Source organism: Bos taurus, chromosome 4 (genome assembly GCF_002263795.3).
Source record: "Bos taurus isolate L1 Dominette 01449 registration number 42190680 breed Hereford chromosome 4, ARS-UCD2.0, whole genome shotgun sequence".
NCBI lineage: Eukaryota > Metazoa > Chordata > Mammalia > Artiodactyla > Bovidae > Bos > Bos taurus.
The window spans coordinates 116,920,771-116,946,293 of NC_037331.1; the positions used below are offsets into that span (position 1 = coordinate 116,920,771).

The window sequence follows — 25,523 nt, forward strand, 5'->3', positions numbered from 1 at the left end:
ATGCCCTCCTGCAGGGGGTCTTCCCACCCCAGGGACTGAACCCATGTCTCTTATGTGAGCCGCATTAGCAGGCTCCTCTGCCCATGGGAGTCTCCAGGCAGGAACACTGGAGTGTGTGGCCATGCCCTCCTGCAGGGGGTCTTCCCGCCCCAGGGACTGAACCCATGCCTCTTATGTGAGCCGCATTAGCAGGCGGATTCCCTAGCACCAGTGTTACCGGGGAAACTCTTCCAAGTGAAAATCCCAACTGCCACCGTTTCCTAGAACTTCCTGTGAAAGACCATCAACCGTGAAAAAACCAGGCGACGCTTCCTACCTGGCTCTTTTGGAAGAAGGCTGGACATTAGTTACTTCATTCTGCTTCGGTTTGGGAGGTAGTCTCACACCCTGTAATTAAAGGATGATTTACCTTAGTCAGCCTCCCCAGTAACACAGCAGCTTCTGAGCGCTTTCCACCCCCCTCACTCACACAAGAAATGCTCCCCACTGCACAGCTGCAGAGACCACAGGCTGCGAGCTGCCCAGGGAGGCCCTGGCACTGGCCACCCTCCCTGTTCACCTGACCCAAAGGTGCTTTAAGACGTCTTCACCCCCTCAGTGCCTGTGACAGATTTAATTCTCAACCTTGAACTTTTCAAAACACTTTTTACTACAAATATTTTGTTTTTTTGTGTCCCAGTGGAATCTGCAAAACATAATGATTGCAATTACACCCCTCCAGAAAGACGGAGGTTCCCCTCTGAGGGTGCAGGACGCTTGGGTCACAGCACTCTGGAGATGAGGGCAGGCCTCTGACGGCCACGCCAAGACCCGGGCACAGTGCCCGCACTCCTAACACCATCTGGAGGCCCTGACCTGCGGAGATGCCGAGCCCAGAGGGGAGCCGGTGCATGAGGCTCCCACAGCCAGCCTCGCCCTGGCCTCTAACGCAGACCTTCTCCCACAGCACACTCATTTATCTACTGTCGGAAGCAACTGCCTCTCCACCGGAGGTGAGGGTGGCGGTGACCCCGCCGCCCCGAGTGAAGGGCGGCCCCTACTCATTCCTACCAACCAACCCCTGGCGCTCCAGTGCAGAACGGCCCACCCGAAGGCAGCCCACCAGAGACCCCAGCCCGCGGGCTAGAAGCCCACCACCACGGCGAGGAGCTGCGGTCAGGGCTGACACGCTGGTGCCCCAGTTCCCACCTCCCGAACCCCAGGGAGACACACGGTCTCCCTCTCTTCTGCTCTGCAAACCTTCGCAGCTCTCTGAAGAAGTCGGGGCTAACGGGTGTCGTGTGAATGAGGAACTCCCAGTATCATCAACAACGAGGGGAAAAGGGTGCACTGAACAGCTTACGACAGGCGAGAAGACTCAGCCCTCATTTGTCACGACGGCTGGTTACTACGAGAGCTACAGATGCAGACATATCGCTACTCCTTCGTAACACAGTAACGCCACAGAGGTGACTAACTTGACATACCATCAACAACTCTGACGACACTTTCAGCGGAACTCTCCAAGCATCTGAAGAGAGAAGACGGGTTACTTTCCAGAAATGCCGTGTAAAGGGCCCGTAATCAACACAGAAGCCTTTTCAGGACCCCCACACACTATTACATATAAAACAAGTTAACAATAAGGACCTGCCATACAGCACAGGGAACTCTAATCAATATAATAGCTGCATGGGAAAAAAACCTAAAAAAATAGATAAATGTACAAATGTGACTGATTCACTTTGCTGCACCCTTGAACCTAGCACAACATTGTAAATCAACCATATTCAATAAAAAAACAATTAAAAATGGAGGTGTATCAGTAACAACAGAAATGAGACGCCTCTCCAGGTGCGGGTCATCCTGGACACGCAGAGGCTCGGGTGACGGCCTCCAGGAAGTGAGCCGTGAGGACTACTCCTGAGTTCACAGGGAAGCCTGGCAGGGGCCGAGGGTTCCGTGTGAGACAAAGCCAAGCAAACCACCCGCCCGCATCCAGGTGCAGGCACCGCCCGCCCGCGTGGGCCACACCCCGGACAATTCTGGGAGCCCCGCACTCTGGCGTCCGAGAAACTGTCTGTAACGAGCGCAGCGCGTGGCAGCGGCGGCCTGGCTGGGCCCTCGAGGACAAGTGTCACCGAGGAAGGGCCTGGCGCCTGCACCATGGCTTCAGAGTGGACGTCACACCCAGGTCTGTCCCAGGGAAGCAGGCAGACGGTGGATCAAAACCAGGGAAGGCTTTCTTGCGACTGAGGCCATTAGGACTAGAGCTGGAAGGGCTCCCTCACGGGAGCGCGTGTTCCAGCAGCTGGGAGTGACCACTCCCTGGAGGGGCGCTCAGGTGCGTGAACAGGCTGAGCGCCATCTAGAGCACAGTCAGGGTGGCACAGAGAAGGCAGCACCGAGGGGAAGCGGGAGATGAGACAAAAACTGACACCACCCTGAAGGCAAGAGCGGTGCCTGGAGCGCCAGCCCACGGCCACGGGGAGCCGCCCGCTCACCCAGAAGGCTCAACACCAGCTGCGGGGTCGGGGCGAAGGGGTCCTGCAGGCCGAAGGCGGTGTAGCGGCCGTACTGCGTCTGCCGCAGGGCCTCGAAGTTCCCCAGCAGGATGTCCCCCAACCACTGGGCGTTCACGCACGGGATCCGCCACTCTTTGGCCTTCTCGTACTTTAAACCAGTCGGTCTTTTTTGGTGTGGGGGGTGGCAGGGAGGAGAGGAGAGAAAACACATTCATTAGTATTACCAGTGTTCACACTTATACTTCTGTTAATACAAGCCAGCCTACACTTGCTCACACTGGAGTGGCAGAGACGGACTGCAGAGCTGACCGGGCTGTGAGGAGGTGTCCCCGTGACGTGAGGCTATCGCCCGGCCTGCTGTCAGCTCAGCACTGCCACCTAGTTTGACTGCAGCCCCTTAATCATCCCGTTTCATCCCACTGCCAGCATCACCACCACGGTCACTGCTGCTCTGTCAACAGACTCTGACGTCCACCCCAAAACCCTGACAGACCGAGGGACCCGGGGCGGGGCGTGCGGGGAGAGACGGAACCCTGGCTGACAGAGGGACCCAGGGCGGGATGTGCAACGACAGACGGAGCCCCGGCTGCACAGGGGAACGTGGGGCGGGGCGTGCAGGGAGAGACAGAGCCCCGGCTGACCGAGGCTGTGCGGGCCCAGACGGAGCCCCGGCTGACCGAGGGACCCGGGCAGCGCCGGGTGGGGAGAGACGGAGCCCTGGCTGACGGAGGGACCCAGGGCGGGACGTGCAGGGAGAGACGGATCCCCAGCTGATCAAGGGCCCCGGGGCGGGGCGTGCGGGGAGAGGTGGATCCCCGGCTGACCGAGGCGGTGCGGGCCCAGACGGAGCCCCGGCTGACCGAGGGACCCAGGCGGCGCCGGGTGGGGAGAGACGGAGCCCTGGCTGACGGAGGGACCCAGGGCGGGACGTGCAGGGAGAGACGGATCCCCAGCTGATCAAGGGAGCCGGGGCGGGGCGTGCGGGGAGAGGCGGAGCCCTGGTGGCCGAGGGGCCCGGGCGGCGCCGGCGGGCGCTTACTCTCTGCAGATGAGGACGGTGTTGCTGCGGCACAGGTAGCCCGTGTACTTGGCACCCGCCAGGTACGCCATCAGCTTCAGGTCGTCCCTGTCGTTGTCGACAAACCCCGTCACAGAGATGATCTGAGGGGGGAAAGGCCCAGTGAGGTCAAGAGGGAACGACGACTTAACCCACTTAATATGCGTCTTCTCCGTTAGCTGTGCTGCAGACACGTGCTTCCGTCCCCCCTCCAGCACTGGTGGGCACGTGGGGGCACCACCTCTGACAACGCCGTTACTGGCGACAACACTGCACACGAGCCGCCAGAGGGACGAAAAGCAAACACACCAAAGCGGAAACGCCTCCCTGTGTCAGCGCGACACTGTTCCGATCACGGTAACACAGCTACCTAGGAATACTGGTCAGCTCTTCTTACTGACCCTGGATTTGGGCTCATCTGACCAGGAGAACCGACAGGAGAGCACGTCTGGCGGGCTGTGGCCACACTTAATTGTAAAGTGAAAGTGAGGTCGCTCAGTCGTGTCTGACTCTTTGAGACCCCACAGACTGTAGCCCTCCAGGCTCCTCCGTCCATGGGATTTTCCAGAAAAGAATACTGGAGTGGGTTGCCATTTCCTTCTCCAGGGGATCTTCCCAACCCAGGGATCGAACCTGGGTCTCCCACATTGTGGGCAGACGCTTTACCATCGGAGCCACCAGGGAGTAGGCATTTATTAAACAGTGTCCAAGACTCGGGAGAACCCGTTAAATGTCAGGAAGCTGGGACTGTTACGGGGGACAGAGAAGGAAACAAGATGCTTATTCCGTCCAGGGAGGCGGGGGGAGCCTTACGTGCTGGGAGCACGGCTTGCCCCCCGGGGGGAAGGCCACGGGGAAGTGCAGGGCCCGATGGGGCGGCACCAGCTTCTTCTTCTTCAGGACCGTGTTCAGCCAGTGTGCCGTGATGCACCTCTTCCTCTCCTTCATCGCCTGTGAACATAATAGAGCGGGCCGGTCGCTGGGGGCTTTACCGCAGGCAACACACAGAGCTGTGAGGCTGTAAACTACAAGGTCACTTCTGCTGGAAGTCCTATCAATACAGGAGCTCCAGGAGCTTAGCACCCACCTCACTACACTAATAAACTGCAGCAGCGTCCCCGGTCACCTGAACACAGCCCAGAACTGTTACCGTTCACTCAGGAGTAAGAGCCGACCGCGGGGGGGCGGAAAGCTGACAGCCCAGGAAGCGAGTTCAGGCACGGAAGAAGAGGACACTCCCAATCATCACAATTAGATACCCCCGTGAGAACACAGCAAGTTCCAAAAACCTAACTGCCCCTGAAGTTAACCGCAGGACGGGGAGCTGCCAGCAGGAGGCCCTGCCGGGGCGGACGGTGTCCACCTCCCCCTCACTGGGAAAACTGCCTTTCCGCCCTGGTCCTCACGGGCAGAGAAGCCGGGGGCCACAGAGGTGTCCACACGCCAAAGGCAGATGGAAATGAGCGAGCAGCAGTGTCCTGTCTTCAGAGACGGGAGAAAGTCCTCTCCAGGCACGACTGTCCCAGCACCACTCAGAGCCCCCTGGTCCCAGCAGAGCCGAGCCCTCACCTGTGCGAACAGCCCGCTGACCTGACTCTCGCACAGCAGGTGGGTGCAGCGGCTCGAGAACGTGGGGTCCACGGCTCCTCCGTGCGCCTGGATGATCTGCACACACACGAGACCCATGGTCAGTCAGCTCCCGCACCCGGGGGAGGGCCTTCGATCTCCAAAGGGACAGAGTTCACGAGACCCACCACGTATGCACGCAGTGTATTTCCCAAAGTGAGAACTAACCATCAGTTATATCATGGGCTTTCCCAGCCAGCACTACACAGCAAAGACGAACTAAGCCCTGTTTCATCTGAACTTCCGGAGGAAGAGTGGGATGCTCTCTTTCTAAGACAGGGCGCTGCGGATGTCTTAGATAAACCAGCTGTTCTGCACTGTGGGGCATCCCATGTCTCAGGGGGCTGGCTGCACCCTGACCCCCAACCCAGGTGCCAAGAGCACTTCCCTCGCTGGGACAGTGAGAAAAGTTTCAGACAGCGCCAACTGGTCCCTGGGGCCAGAAGCGCTGCCTTTAAGAACAGTGTGGAGATTCCTTAAAAAACTGGAAACAGAATTGCCTTATGATCCAGCAATCCCACTGCTGGGCATACATACTGAGGAAACCAGAACTGAAAGAGACACGTGTACCCCAATGTTCATCGCAGCACTGTTTATAATAGCCAGGACATGGAAGCAACCTAGATGTCCATCAGTAGATGAATGCATAAGAAAGCTGTGGTACATATACACAATGGAGTATTACTCAGCCATTAAAAAGAATACATCTGAATCAGTTCTAATGAGGTGGATGAAACTGGAGCCTATCATACAGAGTGAAGTAAGCCAGAAAGAAAAACACCAATACAGTATACTAACGCATATATATGGAATTTAGAAAGATGGTAACAATAACCCTGTGTACGAGACAGCAAAAGAGACACTGATGTATAGAACAGTCTTTTGGACTCTGTGGGAGAGGGAGAGGGTGAGATTATTTGGGAGAATGGCACTGAAATATGTATAATATCATATATGAAACGAGTCGCCAGTCCAGGTTCGATGCACAATACTGGATGCTTGGGGCTGGTGCACTGGGACGACCCAGAGGGATGGTATGGGGAGGGAGGTGGGAGGAGGGTTCAGGATGGGGAACATGTGTATGCCTGTGGCAGATTCATTTCATTATATGGCGGAACCAATACAATACTGTAAAGTTTAAAAATAAAATAAAATTAAAAAAAAACAAATATAGTAAAAAAAAAGAAACTATATCCTAAAGAGAAAAAAAGGAAGCAAAGCAACATGAAGTTAAATTTAGTTTCTGAATTTTTTCATACCGTCTTGTATCCCAATTGCAGTGGTTGCATGGTTGTGTGGCACTGAGGGGAACGCTGTTACCAAAAGGGCGAGAACTTACTTGGGTTGGCCAAGAAGTTCTTTTGATTTTTTTAACTAAAAGACGTATTTTTAATGCGGCCCAAGAAGTTGAACAACGTGTTCACTGTTTTGTTCCACTACCTGCTACCACTTTCCAGGCAGCTTCACAATTCCACGTTCCCAAGACTTTCTATCATTTTGAGCAAAGAACTGCTGTTCCAGGTGCCTTTTTACAGTCTTCTAGGGAAAAATTTTTTTCCAATGAGAGAATTTTGTAAAGACCGAAATAAATGGAAATTCTAAGGTGCCATGTTTGGTGAATATGGTGGATGAATCAGAACTTCCCAGACAAGCTCTCACAGTTTTTGCCTGGTCATCACACATCGGAGAAACATGAGGTCTGAGTTATCCTGATGGAAGCGTGTAAGTTTTCTGTTGATTAATTCCGGGTGCTCTTCACACAGGGCTGCTTTCAGCTGGTCTAATCGTGAGGAGTGCTTGTTGGAAGTAACCCTTTGGTCTTCCAGATGGAGCCACAACAGAGGACTCCGTTCCACCCCCTCCATACACACATCACCTTCTCTGGTGTGGCTGGTGGTTGTTCGTTTCACTTGCCCCCAAATCTCTTCTGTTCACTATTGTAGAGTATCTTTTCACCACTGGCCACAGTTTGTTTTAAAAACAAAACGTCTTTTGCTACGTTTCAGTACAGAACTGCATGTGAAGAAAAGGTCAAGAAGGCTTTTTCCGCTTCACTCGTGTGGAACCCAAACATCAAAGTAATGAGCACAGGCAGGCTGGTGCACCTCTCTCAGTGCTGGGCCTGGACACCCTGAGCGTGCCGGCCGCCTCACGCGGTATAATGTTGACTGCTCTCGGCTAACGTCTCGATTTGCTCGCTATCAACTTCAACTGGTCTACCCAGCCATGGGGCACCGTCCACAAGAAACCTCCAGCAGGAAACTCTGCAAACCACTTCCGGCACATTTGATCAGTCACTGCACCTTCTCCAAACACTGTACAAAGCTCTCTTTTATTCCTTTTCAGTTGTGTTTTTACCTTTCTTGAAATAATTAAGCATAATATGCCAAGAATATTCCTTTGTTTCTTTCATCTTCAATATTAAAATGGCTACACAGAAATTCACCAATTTTGATAACTTTTTAAAAGAATACAAGCTGATAAGACAGCTGTCACAGAACAATCTAACAAAACTGTTCTGCACGAAGTTAAAGTCAGTTAAGCACTATTAGAGCCGTCTTACATAAAAACCAACAAGCTTCTTGGCCAACCCAGTGTGAGTATAGGCATAGGTACACGCGTGTGTGTGTGTGCGTGTGTGCGTGTGTGCGCGCAGGTGTGTGTATCTCAGTGACCTCACCCTTTTCCAGGTGGCCAGCAGCTGCTTGTCAGACATCTGCTCTGGATAATCTGCGATTGCAAACACACACCCCAGTAGGAAGCCTTCTTCTGGGACTAGAACAGAATCACACGAGGAAAACGAATCAGAGCCTGCGTGCTGTGAACGTGTGCACGGAACACGAGAAGGCGCACTCTGCAGAGCTCGACGTGAATCTATGAAGTTAGTCACGCCTGCCCGTGACGTCTCCACCAGTCGAGGACCTCTGCAGAAGGCCCTCAAAAGCAGCAGCTGCTACAAATGGAGCTACTCGATCACCCCCATCACGTGACTCAAAGCCGGGCGCCACCACAGATTACGTCTGGGCGCCGAGTGCCCTGAGCGCTCCTTGCGGCAGCCCGCTGTTCCAAGGACACCGGTGTTCACTTCAGGGTGGGGACGGAGGCCCAGAGCCGAGAAACCTAACAATTCCGAACTATGGTCCCCATTTTCTAACTATTTCTCGAGGCGAATCCTTAGCCTGCCCTCAAACGCTCTCAGAGCAGGCACAAGGGTTTCGGGAGAGGGAAAGAAAGATGCATGTTACTAACTCTCCACCGCCGGGTCGTGTCCGAACAGCGGGGGCTGCGCCTGCGCCTGGGGCGGCGGGGGCTGCAGGGCCTGGGCTGGCGGGCCAGGCAGCTGGGCCGTCGGCGTCGGCTGCATCTGCTGCAGGCGCTGCAGGTGCTGGAGCTGCTGCTGCTGCAGGTGGGAGAGCTGCTGCTGCTGCAGGGGCGGCTGGGGGCGCTGCAGGGGCGGCTGGGGGAACTGGTGTGGGTGGGCCGGCGGCGGCGGGAACGGGTGCGGCGGGGGCGGGGGGTAGGGCTGCTGCGCCAGATGCTGCTGCTGGAGCTGCAGGAGCTGCTGCGGCTGCAGGTGCAGGATGGGCTGCGGCGCCGGGGCCGGCTCCGGGGCCACCTTCACTTGGCCGAGCAGCACTGCACTCGCGGGGCCCTGCTGGCTGTGGTTCACCTGCTGCTCCAGTGTCTTCGTCGGTGCCGAGAGGGACTGCAGGATCTGGAAGCAGAGATCAGGCAAGGGCACGTCAACAGCTGCTGCCCTCACCTCACAGGCCCCTCAGAGAGCGGAGCACACACCCGACATGCCATGGGCTAACCCTCACCAGCAGGAGGCTTCGAGCCCACTCGCCTCTCTCCCGGCACACACACTGCCAGCTCAGTGAAGTGGACACGCTCGTGCTTGAGACCTCTTCACCAAAACGCGGAACGCAGTAAGTAAAATGGAAGAGGCTACAGAACAGACGTGGGCAGATACACTCCCTAGAGTGGCTGACTCGCTCCAGAGCAGAAGGACTGGGGCTGCTGGCAGGGGGCTGTTCTTTCCCGCTGACCCCACAGTCCTGCTGCGAGCACGATACCCCGCCACCCCCCACCTCCCCCAGACCACACAGCCTGACCAAGCCTCCCTCCCACAGCTGCCGTTTCCCAACAAACAAAGGGTCCAGAGGACACCAAGACCCCACCCGCACGAAGGCACGGGACGCTGCAGCCCTGGACGGCAGCCGCCAGTCCGCCTCGTCCGCGGCCACCCTGCTCTGCCACACACACGAGGGACAGGAGAAGCCAAGCCCCAGGTGTGTGCATGCGGGCAGCCCTCCCCAGCTCACAGGCCCGTGCACACACACTGGACAGAAGGCCTCAGGCTGGAGCCCCCGCCGGCCACAGCGTCCCCCGGGCTCACCCCCTCCTCCGGACAGGCGTCGGCCAAGCACCCGACAAGCACCCCACGAGCTTCAGGAACCAGGGACATCACCTCGCAGAACGTCACATCCCATGTTACTTTACTACCTGCTCAGCGCCGGACGTGACAAAAGAAACCTGTCTTACGATGAAGTTTCCCTACATGCTCATAAGAAATTGGAAGCCAACGTGCTATGGTCAAGGAAAACAGTAACAAACAGATTTTACTAAAAGGCAATGCCAAAGAATGTTCAAACTACCACACACTTGCACGCATCTCACACGCTAGCAAAATAGTGCTCAAAATTCTCCAAGCCAGGCTTCAACAGTGCATGAACTGAGAACTTCCAGATGTTAAAGCTGAAGGCAGAAGAACCAGACATCAAACTGCCAACATCCGCTGGATCATAGAAAAAGCAAGAGAATTCCAGAAAAACATCTACTTCTGCTTTGTAGACTAGGCCAAAACCTCTGACTGTGTGATCACAACAAATTGGAAAATTCTTAAAGAGATGGGAATACCAGACCACCTGACCTGCCTCCTGAGAAACCTACATGCAGGTCAGGAAGCAACAGTTAGAACTGGACATGGAAGAACAGACTGGTTCCAAATAGGAAAAGGAGTACGTCAAGGCTGTATATTGTCACCCTGCTTATTTAACTAATATGCAGAGTACATCATGAGAAACGCTGGGCTGGAAGAAGCACAAGCTGGAATCAAGACTGCCGGGAGAAATATCAATAACCTCAGATATGCAGATGACACCACCCTTAAGGCAGAAAGTGAAGAGGAACTAAAAAGCCTCTTGATGAAAGTGAAAGAGAGTGAAAAAGTTGGCTTAAAGCTCAACATTCAGAAAACAAAGATCATGGCATCCAGTCCCTTCACTTCATGGCAAATAGATGGGGAAAGAGTGGAAACATTGACAGACTACTTTTTTGGGCTCCAAAATCATTGCAGATGGTGACTGGAGCCATGAAATTAAAAGACGCTTGCTCCTTGGAAGAAAAGCTACAAAAAGCCTAGACAGTGTATTAAAAAGCAGAGAAACTACTTTACTGACAAAGGCCCGTATAGTTAAAGCTATGGTTTTTCCAGTAGTCATGTATGTTTGTGAAAGTTGGACTATAAAGAAAGGTGAGGGCCAAAAAACTGTTGCTTTTGAACTGTGGTGTTGGAGAAGACTCTTGGACTGCAAGGCGATCCAACCAGTCCATCCTAAAGGAAATCGGTACTGAATATTCATTGGAAGGACTGATGCTGAAGCTGAAGCTCCAGTACTTTGGCCATCTGATTGAAGAACTGACTCATTGGGAAACACCCTGATGCTGGGAAAGATTGAGGGCAAAAGCAGAAGGGGACAACAGAGGATAAGATGGTTAGATACCATTACTAACTCAGTGGACATGAGTTTGAGCTAGCTTCGGGAGTGGGTGATGGACAGGGAAGCCTGGCGTGCTGTAGAGCATGGGGTCGCAAAGAGTCGGACACGACTGAGCGACTGAACTGAACTGAAAAGTCAACCAATACAACCAATCCCCATTTTTGTATCCCTGTCATTTAAATAAAACTCTGGAAATTCAACTTTAACATAAACCGAAGTTATAAAAAAAATCTCAAATATGTTTTTAACATACATCTTTCACTTAAACAGACTCCAAAACATAAACATTATATAATTTGCAAGAGTAACAGGCCTTGGATTCAGTGATGAAACAAATTAAAACTCAAATAAGTTAAACTCAAGAGTTTGAGTACATCTGTCTTAAGAATCACCCTAAAGGTAAGAGGAGAATCTCCGGGCACTCTGAAAACTTCGCAGTTGAGCAGAAAAAGCAGATTTAAATACATTTTTAAGTAACAGGATAACTCTTTTCTCTATGCAAGTATTAAAAAATACCCAGTCAAGTGGGGCAGAAATGAAGCCCACCACAGACCCAGCCGAGCAGAGAACAGCACTTGGGACGCTGACCCTGCAGAGAAGCAGGCGGGAGTGGGAGGGGACCAGGAGCCCACACAGAGGACACACGCTGGTCCCGTACCTGGGGGGCAGGGGGGGCTTCAGGGAGGTTATTACCACTTTACAGCCTTGGGGACCATTAGAATGGGCGTCCCTTGTAGCTAGCTCAGTTAGTAACGCAGGAGACCCTGGTTCGGTTCCTGGGTCAGGAAGATCCCCTGGAGAAGGCATATAGGCTACCCACTATGGTATTCTTGCCTGGAGAATCCCATGGACTGCAGCCTGCCAGGCTCTTCTGTTCATGGGGTCGCGAGAGTTGGACACGACTTACTGACTACACCACCACCACCGTTAGAATGTAACCTGTGTGCATGCACTGCTTCCCCTCAGCAGCAGCAGCCCCCTCGAACCCAACAGCCTGCCTGTCTGCTGTGAGCAACAGGGCTCCCGAGGGGCTCCCGAGGGTGGCATCTGAAGGGGCCGGCACGCCTGGGGCAGGCGGAGAGGCAGGCGAGGGCCCAGCCGGCCTGAGGTGGGCGCCGCCCACAGGGCCCGCACCTGCCCGCCAGCCACCGAGACGCCCGGGAGCGCCCTCCCCGGCCACCAGATGCTGTGTCCAGCTTTCCAATCTGCGTCTGGCTGGAAACCCGCCTGAGTCCACCTGAGCGAGCATGTGGCGTGCCACACTGCAAACTACAGTTTTCAGGGCACGCCAAGTCTGGACGTCGCTCTGTGCTGTCACAGTCCTTATTTAAGTTCCTGACGCTGAACGCCACATTTGACATACACACGCACAGCTCCTAACCGCCAGAAACGTCCAATTTCAGCAGGACTCTGATGGCTGCTGTCTTTCCCCAACCTCCTGATCTAATTTTAAACTAAATCTTCTAACTTTCAAAGATTCCTTTTCTCCACACCTAGCAGTGAAATGTCCCAATGTTCCGACACTGCTAAAGAGCTCCGCGAAGGTCTCCTCCAAAGGTTTCCGGTCAGTATTACAACCCTGCCCTGGTGAGGACGGATCCCTACCCCACCCACACGGCGGGCGGAGCGAGACTGTCTTCCTTGGAGGTCGCACCTGCAGGACGACTGGCGGGAAGGCAGACGTGTGCCCCGCCACGAACCGCACATTTCCAGGTCCAAGGATACAGATTCCAAGGTACAGGGAACTTGGGATTTAAGTCAAGCTCCACTGCCCTTGAAAGACACTGGCAACGCCATCACCGACGAGCAGGGCCCTCTGCGCTGCTGGCGAGGGGGCACCAGGCACACCTGTCCTGTCTCCACGGCTGAGGAGAAGGAGGCTGGCATCCCTCCCCCCACCTCTCAGGCAGCCCCAAGGAACAGCCCAGGGAGGCGTCTGCCGGCCCGCAGGGCAGGTCCCCCGGAGGCTTCCCCAGCCTCCCCCACCCCGATTTCTGACTTCCTCCCCTTCTCTGCCTCTGGCCCCGCATCCGCACCCCACCCTCCCCGTGGCCCCTGCACGGCTGGGTGCTGACACGGGGCCCACAGGGGTGCCTGCTCTTTCCCAGGCTCCAGCTTCTCCCTGGGTCTCAGCGGCACCACCTGCCGTTCTCTGACCGCCTCCTCGCTCCTCCCGCCACTCGCCACTCACAACCAGGGCCAGCACACAATGTGCAGGTCCTCTGGAGCACACCAGACGCCTCAGCAGACCGTGGCCCGCCAGCTGCGGTGTGCGACCTTGCCCTCCGCCTTCCCCTCCGAGGCCGCCACTCTCCCCAAATTGCCTATCCGAACGTGCCAGCTCTGCCCCTCCGGCTTCCCCTGTGGGCTGTGGGTGCCAGCCCCAGCGCCCAGCCCTCACCGGGGGCCAGACCCCACCGCGCGCACTCTGCCAACACCCCAGGGTAGGGTGCCCCCTCACCCTGGCTCCTAACCAGCTCCAGCACGTGTCCGGAACCTCGCATCCATGTCAGGACACTTGCCCCCCAAGTCCCTGACCCCGTGTCCCCCCCACACTACCCCTAAGCCTGGCCGGGGGCCGCCCCTCCAGCGTCTCAAGGACCAGGTACTATCCACTTGTCACTGCATACCCCAAGACAAGGAGGCAGGGAGGGACACTTCTTACAGACTTTTAACCAACAGGACTCTCAAACTATCCCCCCGCGGCCTCCCCACCACAGAAGCCAAGGCCCCGCCTGCCAGGCCCCTCCAGTCCTCAGGATACGGCCGAGTCAGTCTGCTCGGGGTCTGAGGGTTGCCCCCCACCCAAAACTCGCTTTCAGCTCTGCCAGGGCTGCCTGGGGTTAAGTGCCTGACCTAAGGAGCCTCCTCCGCCGGCGGCTGGTACAAGACCTGGCACCACCGTCCAGACACCCACATCGTGGGGAGCCCTTCTGCTCAGACCTGTCTGCGCCCTGCCTGTCTTCTGCACCTGAGAGGGGCTGGGCTCCTCGTCCTCACTCACCACCTTTTCTCCAGGGACCCCCCCGCCACACACACACACAGGGACCCCCCCCACACACACACACACAGAGGGCCCCCACACACACACAGGGACCCTCATACACAGGGACCCCCCCACACACACACACAGAGGGCCCCCACACACACAGGGACACACACACACAGGGACCCCCCTACACACACATAGGGACACACACACACCTCAACTGCCTTCTTTTTGTCCTGAATGGAAAAACAGCTACTGAAGCGTTTAAGGTCCATTCTGTACAGCAGGCTCCCATCACAAAACTGTAAAGTAAAACTGAGGCTTCTTCGATCACTGCGCGAACCATGCCTGCCCTCTATCGACCCACAGCTCGTGCTAAACACCAAGGCACAGCGGGCAGCCTCAGGCTTCCCTCTGGCGCCACCATCGGGGCAGCCTGGCCGCAGGCGTGTGCCGCTCAGCGGGGTCAGGGCCTGTCACTGTTCTCTCGGGAGCCCGCGACACTGAACACACGCGTGTGCAGACACAAAGACTGCAGAACACGCCCTCGGGCAAAGAAACACTGCTTGTATGTTAACTGTTCTGAAGAAGCAGAAAATTATCGGATATTCTAAGAAGACTGAAATCGGACATTTACATTTCTGTCTCTAGAAGAGTGACTTACGTGCGCCACATTGGAGGGGCGGCTGGACATCTGCTGGATGTCGGCGTTGTTCGTGATGTTCCTCAGCGTCCGCATGGCCGGACTCCAGGCGGCCATCACCTCGGGCCTCTCGGGGCCCTGCAGGCTCTGTCCCGGAGCCAGCAAGCTTCCGCGGACCTCGGGCGGCAGGATGCCCCCGGGGACAGGCGGCACGTTGGCGCACAGGTTAATCAGCCCGGGCTCCTTACCGGGGGGCAGCCGGCGCTTCGCTGCCGCCAGCTGGGGGACCTCTGCCGGGGTCCAGTTTAAGTTCCTCTCTTGCTTCTCGGGCGAGGAGTCTGAGGAATCGTCGAACATCAGCTCCCCTTTGGATTTCTCAGCGCTCGACTTGGGTGAGAACGGCGGCTCTCCGGAGGGGGAGCCCTCCTGAGAGCTGGCCGGGCTGGACTTCCCGTCCGTGCTGCCCTCGTTCGGGGAGTCAGGCTCCTCATTGCCCGCCCCTTCCTCCTCTTCCTCTTCCTCCTCCTCCTCCTCGTAGACGATGAGGCGGGGGTGATAAAGGGCTTCGTCCTTCCTGGTCTTCTCCGAGATGCAATCCAGGACCCAGTCGGGGGTCACGATCTTAATACTGGCTCTCCTCAAAGCACACTCGTATTTCTCCTGTGGGTGAAGCACAGACACACACACAAACAAGCTGCGGGGTTTATCAGATCTCCTAGCATCACGGACGCAAAGCAAGAACTCTAGGAAGACAAGAGTCAACTCCCGTTGTGGCCACTTCACCCACAGGAACCACTCAGACCCCTTCAGACAGCAGACAAGAAGAACCACGTATCAGGGGTCACAGGACGCCGTGGCATGTGCCAACAGCAGTCTGAAAAGACTGTGCTTCAATTCTTGTGTACAAACGCAACTTCTGACAACACGCAGCGCCAGGACTCCCGTGAGACGCTCAGGAGTGAAAGGCGTGTCTGCTGTCCAGCGTGCTGTCCAAGAGCCGCTCGGAGCCGTGCTGCAGTGGACGGAGCCCCCAGGACCACAGGCAGTCACAGGGCGTGAGGACACCGCTCCACCAGGCACCGGCGTGCACCAAGCTCGTTCTACTATAAACACAAAGCCGCAATGATTCTGACCCCACGAGGCTTCCGACTGAGCTCTGCACAGAAGTCAAACAGGCGACGGGACTATGACGGAAGCCAGCGCCAAGCCGCGTGGGCCGCGGGCAGGGAGGCCCGGCGGGGTCTGTGGGCAGCGAGCGGGGGCGCCTGGCAGGTGGACGCTCCTAGGGGCAGGGCAAACCGGAAGGCACGCACGAGGGAAGAGAGACGAAGGAAACGCTACGCGAGAGCAATGTGATAAAGCAGCTTTAAGTGAACCCGTTCGTAAACGTGGCTCGGTGAACCGACAGATTCCGACCCTCCTGTGCTAAAGCCTCGGCTAACAGCCATTCTCCAGAAAACACATATTTGGGGCCATAAACTATACCCACTTCCGGCTGCACGCCAGGGCCAGGGGCGGGCTGGAGGACCCGAGGACCCTCCCCAGCTCCGCCTTCCGCCTTCAGTGGAGTGTAGCATGTACACCCGGAAACCGGCTCCCTCCGCCAAACACTGAGCAACATACCCTGTGTTTTGGCCGTTATTAAATTCCTCCATTCATCTCAATTTAATACATTTTAAAAATTCAAGAATACAGAAAAGTTTCATCATGCCATTTATGTATTTTCTACATAAATTGATCAAAAATGAAAAAAATTAAAAGTGCCATTTAGTTTTGTGTATATACTCAGCTAGCTCAGTTGGTAAAGAATCCACCTGCAATGCAGGAGACCCCGGTTCGATTCCTGGGTCGGGAAGATCCCCTGGAGAATGCATAGGCTACCCACTCCAGTATGCTTCGGCTTCCCTTGTGGCTCAGCTGGTAAAGAATCCACCTGCAATGCAGGAGACCTGGGTTTGGTCCCTGGGTTGAGAAGATACCCTGGAGAAGGGAAAGGCTACCCAGTCCAGTATTCTGGCCTGGAGGATTCCATGGACACAACTGAGCGACTTTCACTTTCAGCTGGTCTGACAAATCCACTCGATTCATATACTGCCTCCAACTGTAATGTGACCTTTTACAAGTATTCTCTCATAGTTTTAAAACTTATAAACATTTCATTCCCCTTAAACTAGCTACCTAAAATCAAAGGACTTATTTTCAGCTATAAACCAGTTGATGAAAAAAAAAACCCTATACTCTTTAATCAAAGCATACTACTTATCTCTTAAATTGTCATGTAAGATACAACTTTTTACTTAAGTAGACTTTAAGATTAGCCCCAAATTTTCAGAGCTTCTCCTTGGATTATGTGCCTTACTAAGCTAAAGCACACTCACCAGCTCACAGCTCACTTTCTCGTCAGAGAATGAGCACTCTGAACGGTACACATCCACAGGCTGCCCTGCTTCCCGGGGTCCAGGGAAAGGGCCCCTCCTGGCAGGTGGGTCTCTCAGCTTCCACACCCCCTTCACCCCAGACCCGCACGCCCACCTCCCACTCAGTGAGTCAGTGCACTCGGGGGAGACACACGTGGTGTTGATTCAGACTGAAGGCAATAAAAAATATGGAGGTAACGACAGACATGGGAACATTAACTTGTCAAAAGACCTTCCTACTATGAATACACTATACTTAGTTCTAAATAACTGTCCATGGGAGGAAAAAAGCTCAGCCTCCACATGAGAGCAGTTCTCGCACTTCATGTGGGGGTGCAGAAGCCCCGGGTTCCTCACCCCAGCAGGTCCTGTTTCGCTCGGTCTGGGGTGGGCGGGAGGCCAGCCTGCAGCCCTAACACGTCCTGTGGGGCTGCGCTGCTGACCTGCACCCCACTCGGGAACCTCAATCCCCACGGCCCCACCCGTGCTTAGAGAAGAGCCCTGGGCTCGAGCAGATAAACACCGCTTAAATATTCCAGGTTATTAAGAAGGATAGTACACTGAGAACTGCTCCAAATGCATGTTTTAATTATACTCAGTACGACCCTTTGTAAAAATTGTAAAGAGCACTAACACACATTTTCACAAAATTGAAGTTTTAGTCGATGTGAAAGGAAACCTAAAGATTAAAAAATCTGTCCAATCTTCACCATGAAATAAACCCAAATTTCTTTGTATTTAAAAGTCACATCCGGTTCAAAGTAAAATTCGTCATCTCCCATCCATTGTGGAATAAAGCTGTTTTACAAGTGACATAAACTCACATTATCAACTTTTGCAAACAGAATCCAGTTAATTTAAAAGAAGTTCAAAGAAGACATGCGATGACTGGAAATGCTTAGAAGACATTTAAAAGGAGAACGTACATGGGTCGCTTACCCCCTTTGGCTCGGGAACAACCAGGTGCGTGCACTTCCTGTTGAGGTTCAGCTGGCAGCCGCCCCCGTGGAAGGTGAGCATCGCCCACAGGGCGCTTCGGTCCTCAGGCGACACCTGGCGGGAACCAGAAATCACGCTTCCATCACACTCACCGACTTGCCTGCCCACTTTATGTGACATCATAACCACTGTGCTCATCTACTTTTTCCTTCTTAAATGTCATTAACCCAAGCATATTAGTGGGAAAAACAGATGAGCTTTCAGCTATGTGCTTGTTACAGTAAACTTTTACTTCTATCTTAAGTTTTATAAACATCACCTTTTTTGCCTTGTCACCAAATAAACTAAAAAATACTTACGTCTACACTCTAGGGGCTGAGTGGAGGATTACTTCATTACATACCGAGATGACAGGGAAACAGAACTAGTACCCCACACTCCATCTTCCAACTCAGTCATTTTTTAACATGTTTCAATACAGTAGTATAAAGATCATATTCAAAGGATTCCTTAAGAATTAATGGATAACAAATAAATGCTTATTATGAAATGAATTAAAAATAAAAGACAAAAATACAGTGGCGTATAAGCTCAGGGGAAAACATAATTACCAAGCACACAGAAAATGAGGCAAGCATAAAAGGCGTAATTCCTATGCTTGCGCACGCAAGTGATGAAGCTGAGACGCAGATGCGATGGCTTATGCTGTGACAGAGGCTTTCACTCCAGAACCAACAGCTCCATTTATTGCCTGCCTACTATGTGCCAGGAACTGTGCCAAGGGCTCCTCGTCCCTGCGACCCAGCAGAGGACGCACGAACTCACAGAAGTCAGTGCTGATCACTGTAAAACCTAGGTCTGCCTAAGCCCAGGTCTGACTCCAAACTGTGCTTCCCACTGCTCTAGACTGCTTCGCTAAGGGCAGGTCCTACTAAAAACAATTTCTAAAAAATAAAACTTTATCATCTGAAAGTCAAAAGAAACATTTAAGGAAAACAAAGGTGTTAATTCTAAGATAATCACTGAAGTCAATTTTAGGTAACTTACTATAAATTGTGAATTATAGTTAAGAATTCTGAACTTTGTCTCAAGCTAATTTTTTTTAAGTTTAACAAAATTTTTTCTTTTTAACTGTCATTATTCAGATTGCCGAAAATCTAACATCCTGTATCTACTCTCTATTTTACAAATATTTCTAGAAATTATTTTGCATTCCATACTACTCTGTGAATACTAACAAGAACACAATAATTTTACAAAGTCACCTTAAAATCATTATTTTGTATGTCTTTAGTCAGTGACACATTTCAGGAAACTTGATCAGAAGGTGTTATTTTTAATAGTGACTTCCACAAAAACATATCCTGCAGCATTTGGTGGTGAGATTTAATTACATGATAAAACATACAACTCTAATAAATCGTTATATAATCTTTATTACAAATGAAATAAAAACCCCAATCTAGACGTGGCTTTATTATTTTTAGTTCACTGACTAGTCCTCCAGCCTACGGCCTGGACCCTGGCTGGGTTTCAACAGAGCACAGCAAGCTGCTGTTGAAAGAACGCTGCATGGGGGAGGCGAGGCCCTGCATGGACCAAGCCCCCAAACTCTAACTTGTATCAACTTGGAAAACTTCCTGGAATCAGTCTTCATCAACCTGCGTTCGCATTAAGTGACGTGAACATATCTGCACCAGCTCGTCCAATGAATCTCTACCAGTGTGATGGAGAATGCTCTTTCCACACGAAACTGCTAACAATAGCTACCTAGTGGTGACGGGGTCATGGGGACATTTTAATTTTCATTTTTATACTTTTCTGTATTTTCCAAATTTTCAAAAGCATTTATAACTGGGGAAAAAAATGCTCTTCTTTTTTAAAACAGCAATCTTCCTAAAGTAATCTATCAGCTCAGCTAAAAGAGCCTGGACGTCTCCTCGACCCATCGGGCTCAGATCTGAGCGCTTCCAGAGTGTCTCGGGCACCCCACCTCCACCCCGACCTGTGCGCGGCTGCCCCCTCGCTGCACCCCCGCCCAGGCAGCTGGCCCTGACCCTGGGCCACTACCCTCTCAGCTCAGCGCCCCTGGCCCCTGCACTCCCGCAGCAAGCTGCCCCCAAGGGGCACTGAGCCCCCTCCGCCCTGAGTAGAGGGTGCTTCTCGCTGCGCCCCCGCGGGGAAAGGCCTCCCTCTGCACCAGGACGGCCCCCTCTCCAGGCCTCCAGCCGAGACACTCCTGGGGTGCAGCTCCGTGAGCCCCTCTTCGTCCCTCTTGCGCACGAGCTCTCAGCCCGCCGACCAGGGAGGAGCGCCTCGGGTGCGAGGCCTGTCCTGACCTCAGAACCTCGGCTGGGGCCTAGTACAGTGCGAGGCACAGGGTAGGCAGTCAAGAAATTCTTTGTTGATTGAGATACAGATGGAAAGGGCCTCCCAGAGTGCAGTCAGGCCCTGGCAGGCTCTCACACACAGGGACCTGCCCACCACCTACCCAGCACACGACAACCGCGGCCGCAGCCTGCGTCAACACCGGCTCGGGAGAAGGCGGGTGATGTCTGTGCTTCCCAACTTCTGCCGGCACAAGCGCCCTTCCCTACCTCTCCCTGGAGCGCTCTGGAAGCCTCCAACAAGAGCTCCAGCATCTCAACACCCTGACGGGAAAAGACAGAAGGTCACTGAGAACCGCCAACAACAGTCCCTCCGCGGCGGCGGAGCCCGCCTGCCCGCCTGCGTGTGCGTGTGCCCGTGGTGCAGCCCCGCCTGCCCGCCTGCATGTGCCCGTGCTGCAGAGGCTGCTTGGGCAGGTTACCCACGCTGCCCCTACCCCGGTGCCACCCACACCCTGTGTCCCCACCTGAGGGGAACCTGTCTCCCGCCTCACAAAGCACCCGCACAGGCGTGGTGGGCGGGTCCTGCAGCTGCATGCTGGACAGACACTTGGTATCCATCTCACAACTGAGCGAGCGAGTGTCAGCAGCCAGAGTTAGTGTCCCCAGCGTGCTTTGAGCTTTCCTCACTCTTGGCTGAGCCATCGACTCTGATGAAGCAGAGCTGCCTTCGCCACGAATGACGGACGGTGAGAGCAAGTGCAGTGAGCGATGGACCCACAAAAACCACTTCCATCACAGTGAAGGTCGCACGAAGGGTCTGGGGTCTGAACAGCACACCTGATCAATCTGCTTCAGGGCCATAAAACCCTTGTCAGCCATCTCGCTAAATCCGCTGTTTTGTCCACCAGGGCCCCAGCCACCCCCCGCGGTGAAGTGCACACCTGGAAAGCCCCCGGCCGGCTGGGCCACCTCCCTGACACCCGCCCGTCAACCCCAGCTGCCTCTCAGGTTCTTCCCGGGGTCCCCGCTCTCCCCCACGCTGACCTCACCTGTAGCTTTCTCAACCCAGAGCTGGAGGTGCATGCAGGCCAAGCCCGCATGCAGCCACAGCCAGCCCCCTGCCCGCAGCACTGAGCCGGGCAGAGGGACTCAAGCTGACATTCCGCGTGCCCCCACTGGCCCCAGCGATGAAACCTCGTGGGGCCTGACCCCCTGGCTCCTAGAGCTGCCCCGCCCGCCCCCGCTAGCATCTCTGCTCACTCTGAAGCCTCCTGTCTCCCCACTCAAGGGTGTCTTCCTGAGCCTGCGCCTCCCTCCACCCTCCTCTGCAAGGATGCACTTCTCAGCCTCCACGCATGTCCCAGGTCCCTGCGCTTGGACAGTACTGGGTTTCAGGCTGACTTCATCTCTTCCCCTCTGAAGCCCAGGCCCAGCTATGCTCCTAACTTGGGAAAGGAAATCACGCGGCCGTGCCCTTCTATGGAACACCCACCAGAGGCCCACTGTGAGCATCGGTCGGCTCCTCTTCCTCTGCGCCCCCGCCTTTCCTTACGGAGACCCTCCAACTCCGTCCACCCACTCCTCAGGTCTACGCTGTCTTCAGGGACACGGTGCTAACCTGGGTTCCAGCGCCCGTCTCACCCCATCCCTACCCCGCCCACTGTTCCTGCTCAGGGCGCTCAGATCAGTTTCACCTACAGGAATGCAAGTGATTTTTAACTTGTTTGCTCTCTCCCTGTATTTTCCAAACGTCCTTATGTAAACATCTGCACTCAAGACTAAATACGTAAGGCACTAAGGAGGGAAGCCGGCACCTCGTGGAGCTCCCTCCCGCACCCAGGTTTCCGCCCCGTCTCCTCTCCACCCCAGCAGGCAGCCCCGCTGAGGCCTCTGAGGCCGGCGCCCTCACAGTGCTCGGAGCCCCCACCTCCCCTCTCCTCTCCCCTCCAGCTCCACCCGCTCCACCCGCTGTGCCCTGGCCTCGCAGGCCTCGCAGACCTCTCCACGTCCACCAGGGCCGTCCGGACCCTGCCATCCACACGGCCCCGCCTTCTCTAAGCTCACAGGTGACCCCTGCGGCCCAGCCACGCGCACCGACCCTCACACACCAAGTGTACTGACTATGTATAACCCGCTGCATATGCCAAAACCTTTGTCAAACGTAACTGCATCTCTATTTCTCCAAGACTAGAAGGCTCTCCGGTGTCAAACTCAGATCCTTGATTTAAAACCCTGTAATCGCCTCATATTCGCAGTGCTCATATTCTAATCAATGAATAATCTTATTTATTTTTCCAAGTCAGGCCTGCTAAAGACCATGTCACTATGACCTTGACCCTTGAAAACAGCCACAGGACTCCCTGCCTCAGCTTCTTCCTCTCTTGTCTGGACAGTGGGCTCTGAATCATGAATCCAGAGATCCAATCAGTACAAATATAATTAAATGCAAATTTTACATTTTAGCCACAGTATATTGTTTACGCATGAGGAGTAATAATAATAAAATGTTTTCATTTTAAAAACTTTCCTGATGCTTATTATAAATTTGGAACATACAGAGAAGTATAAAGAAAACAATAAAAATTGCATGCAACCACAGTACCCATTTTAAAAAGGTTTCCATTTTAGCCAATTTTAAAAATCATCATCATATAAATTTACATTTATTACAAAGATGTGAAAAACACTGAAAAACACAAATACCAACAAAATTTCTATTCTTAAGGAAAAAAGCCAACTTTTCAAGGATCTCTATTAAATCGAAATAGCAAAAACAAAAAAGAGAGGATTTTATAATTTTAAAGAACTTCCAGAATTTACAAAAAACACAAAATCACTCGACATACTGTCTGGGCAGAGAAGGGGTTGTGGGGACACCACCTGTACAAAAAGCTGAGTCTGTCTGATAATCCAGGGTATTAAACTGATGTTACCCGGTTCCAGCCTTCTGTCACAAAGCTGTAAGAAGGCAGGATTCTAATCAAAGTCCTTTTAGTCTCACCTAACATCCTGGACACCCTGTTCTCGAAGGTCTCCTCAGAGATGGGGAGACCCGAAGTGTCATGATAAGAGCCTCAGACGGAATGAGGTCCTCACGCTACAGAAACAGATCGGGCTAACCAAGCCTCCTCCTGCCCAGTGGCTACGCCTGACCCCGAGGAAGCTCGAACACCACCAGCCTGACTTTTCATAAAAGCTGTTTACAGACTGAGGGTTTCCGGCTAGGGACTGAGAGGACAGACCGGGACGGAACGACACTGAACACGCACCGCTCCAAAATCCATCAATGCCAATGTCTTGGTCCCCCTTCAGATGTTTCTTTTTTCCCGGATATTTCTTACATATTTTATTTCGTTGATGTAATACTGTACATAACTATGTTATATCCTGCTTTGTCCCCCATTTAAAAAATTACCCATATGTCTGCATACGTTTATAAAACAAAATTCAAAACTGGCTAGATAGCTAGATTATTATGTATTAATAATGGACCAGAATAGTTTCTTAAACATTTCCAAATCGTGGATGATCTGCTTATTTCCAATTTTACCCTCTCATAAATAATGCTGCCTTTATGCATCAATCTGCCGTTATCTCTATCAATTTGGGATAAACGTCTAAACACATGAGACCTGCAAGGAAAACAACAGAGTCTCCTCCGGCTCTGACATGGCCCGACTTTTCTAGAAAACTGCTCACCGATGTGCACTCCTGTGGGGGTGGGGAAGCCTGGCCACAGCTCGGCCACCACTGAACACACTGCCGCACATTTGCGATGCAGACAGTCTTACCTCAGTGCTGTTAACGGGCACACAAAGTGCATCGAATGTTCTGCTGTACTTACTGAAATTCCTCTTCATAGAAACATTTCACTGGTCTGCATGAGCCTCTTACGACAAAAAACTCTGCTTTTATTTCTGAATGGAGTCTCCTTGTCACCTTTTAATTTCACTTTTAACATGTTTTCATACTCAAGTTTTAAATCTCTGTAATTCTTTAGATTAGAAAGACCATTTTCTTTAGAAAGACCATTAAAGCTTTGAATCTTAAGATTGGGTATGAATGCTTAAATAATTGTTGTAAGCTCATACTGAATATGGAGTTTAGTTAAGCAACACTGGTTTACAAATACAACATATGTCCAATCATACAAAAATTCAGAACTGTTACGTAAATAACACAAGAGGAACTGTGCCACACTTACCTGAGAGAGGCAGGCTGTGATTCCAAAAAAAATCTGACACGACTCTGGAGAAAAACCATTTACTCTGTTGCACACATATTAAGAGTCCAATGAAATGACGAGACCAGTGCAATCTCTACTCCACTAAGAGACAGCTCCGACCCGCCCGTCGGACACCACCCACCTTCTGCTTCCCACTCAATCCCTTTAGCAGAGAGGCAGACTTAAGCTGGCCAAAGAAGAGCACAGGGCAGGCGGGAAAAGCACCCAACTACACACAGACACACACAGACACACACACACACACAGATATACACACACAGAGACACACACACACACACAAAGACACACACAGACACACACACACACACATAGACACACACACACACAGATACACACACACACACACACAGCCACATGTGGCCCGGCATTATCCCAAAAGAACACTGGAAGTCTTGAGCTTATTTTAGCATGATTACTCCTGTTACCTAGAAGAACCTTTCATAAAAGAACCCAAGTTCTAGTTTTAGCACCATCATACTCTGTGAACTTGGGCAAGACAACTCTGAGCTTCAGCTTTCCCTTCACTAAAGCAAGGATTAGCATATGTATGTAATTGCCAAGGTCTGTCCCAATCCTGAAGCTCTGGCTCTTACAACTCCATCACCTGGGACTTCCCTGGCGGTCCAGTGCTGAGACTCGCGTTCTCAATGCAGGGGCCCCGGGTTCGATCCCTGGTCAGGGAACTAGATCCCACATGCCACAACTAAAGATCCTGTGTGCTGGAACAAAGACCCAGCACAGCCAAATAAATAAATAAATATTAAAAAAAAAACAAAACCCTCCATCAACATATTCTTTGAGCGCTCACAGCATGCAGCCCCGGGCACAGGCCTCTGTCAGCAGACATGACCTCCAGGGCCTGAACTTCGCAGTCTGTTCAAAGCTAACATGACTTTTTAAGGAATCTGGAGTGTCTGGACCTCGAATGAGTTACAGCGTTACTTCTGCGTGCTGAGTCAGCACGCAACGCAGGGGCAGCTTCCTGGGCG

General features: G+C 53.0%; 1 protein-coding gene across 4 annotated transcripts in view; it reads right to left on the bottom strand.

Moving 5' to 3' along the window:
• Nucleotides 1-25,523, bottom strand: part of PAXIP1 (PAX interacting protein 1) — a 41,539-nt gene that overhangs the window by 7,315 nt on the left and 8,701 nt on the right. For 3 of the 4 annotated variants that reach the window (XM_059885539.1, NM_001077917.1, XM_059885538.1), the window contains 11 exon segments: nucleotides 24,493-24,556; nucleotides 17,959-18,072; nucleotides 14,624-15,262; nucleotides 8,437-8,902; nucleotides 7,868-7,962; nucleotides 5,131-5,226; nucleotides 4,375-4,512; nucleotides 3,544-3,665; nucleotides 2,484-2,668; nucleotides 1,467-1,510; nucleotides 317-387 (listed from right to left, as the gene is read on the bottom strand). In XM_059885539.1, coding sequence (XP_059741522.1) covers nucleotides 317-387; nucleotides 1,467-1,510; nucleotides 2,484-2,668; nucleotides 3,544-3,665; nucleotides 4,375-4,512; nucleotides 5,131-5,226; nucleotides 7,868-7,962; nucleotides 8,437-8,902; nucleotides 14,624-15,262; nucleotides 17,959-18,072; nucleotides 24,493-24,556 — 2,034 coding nt within the window. 4 annotated transcript variants of the gene reach the window in all.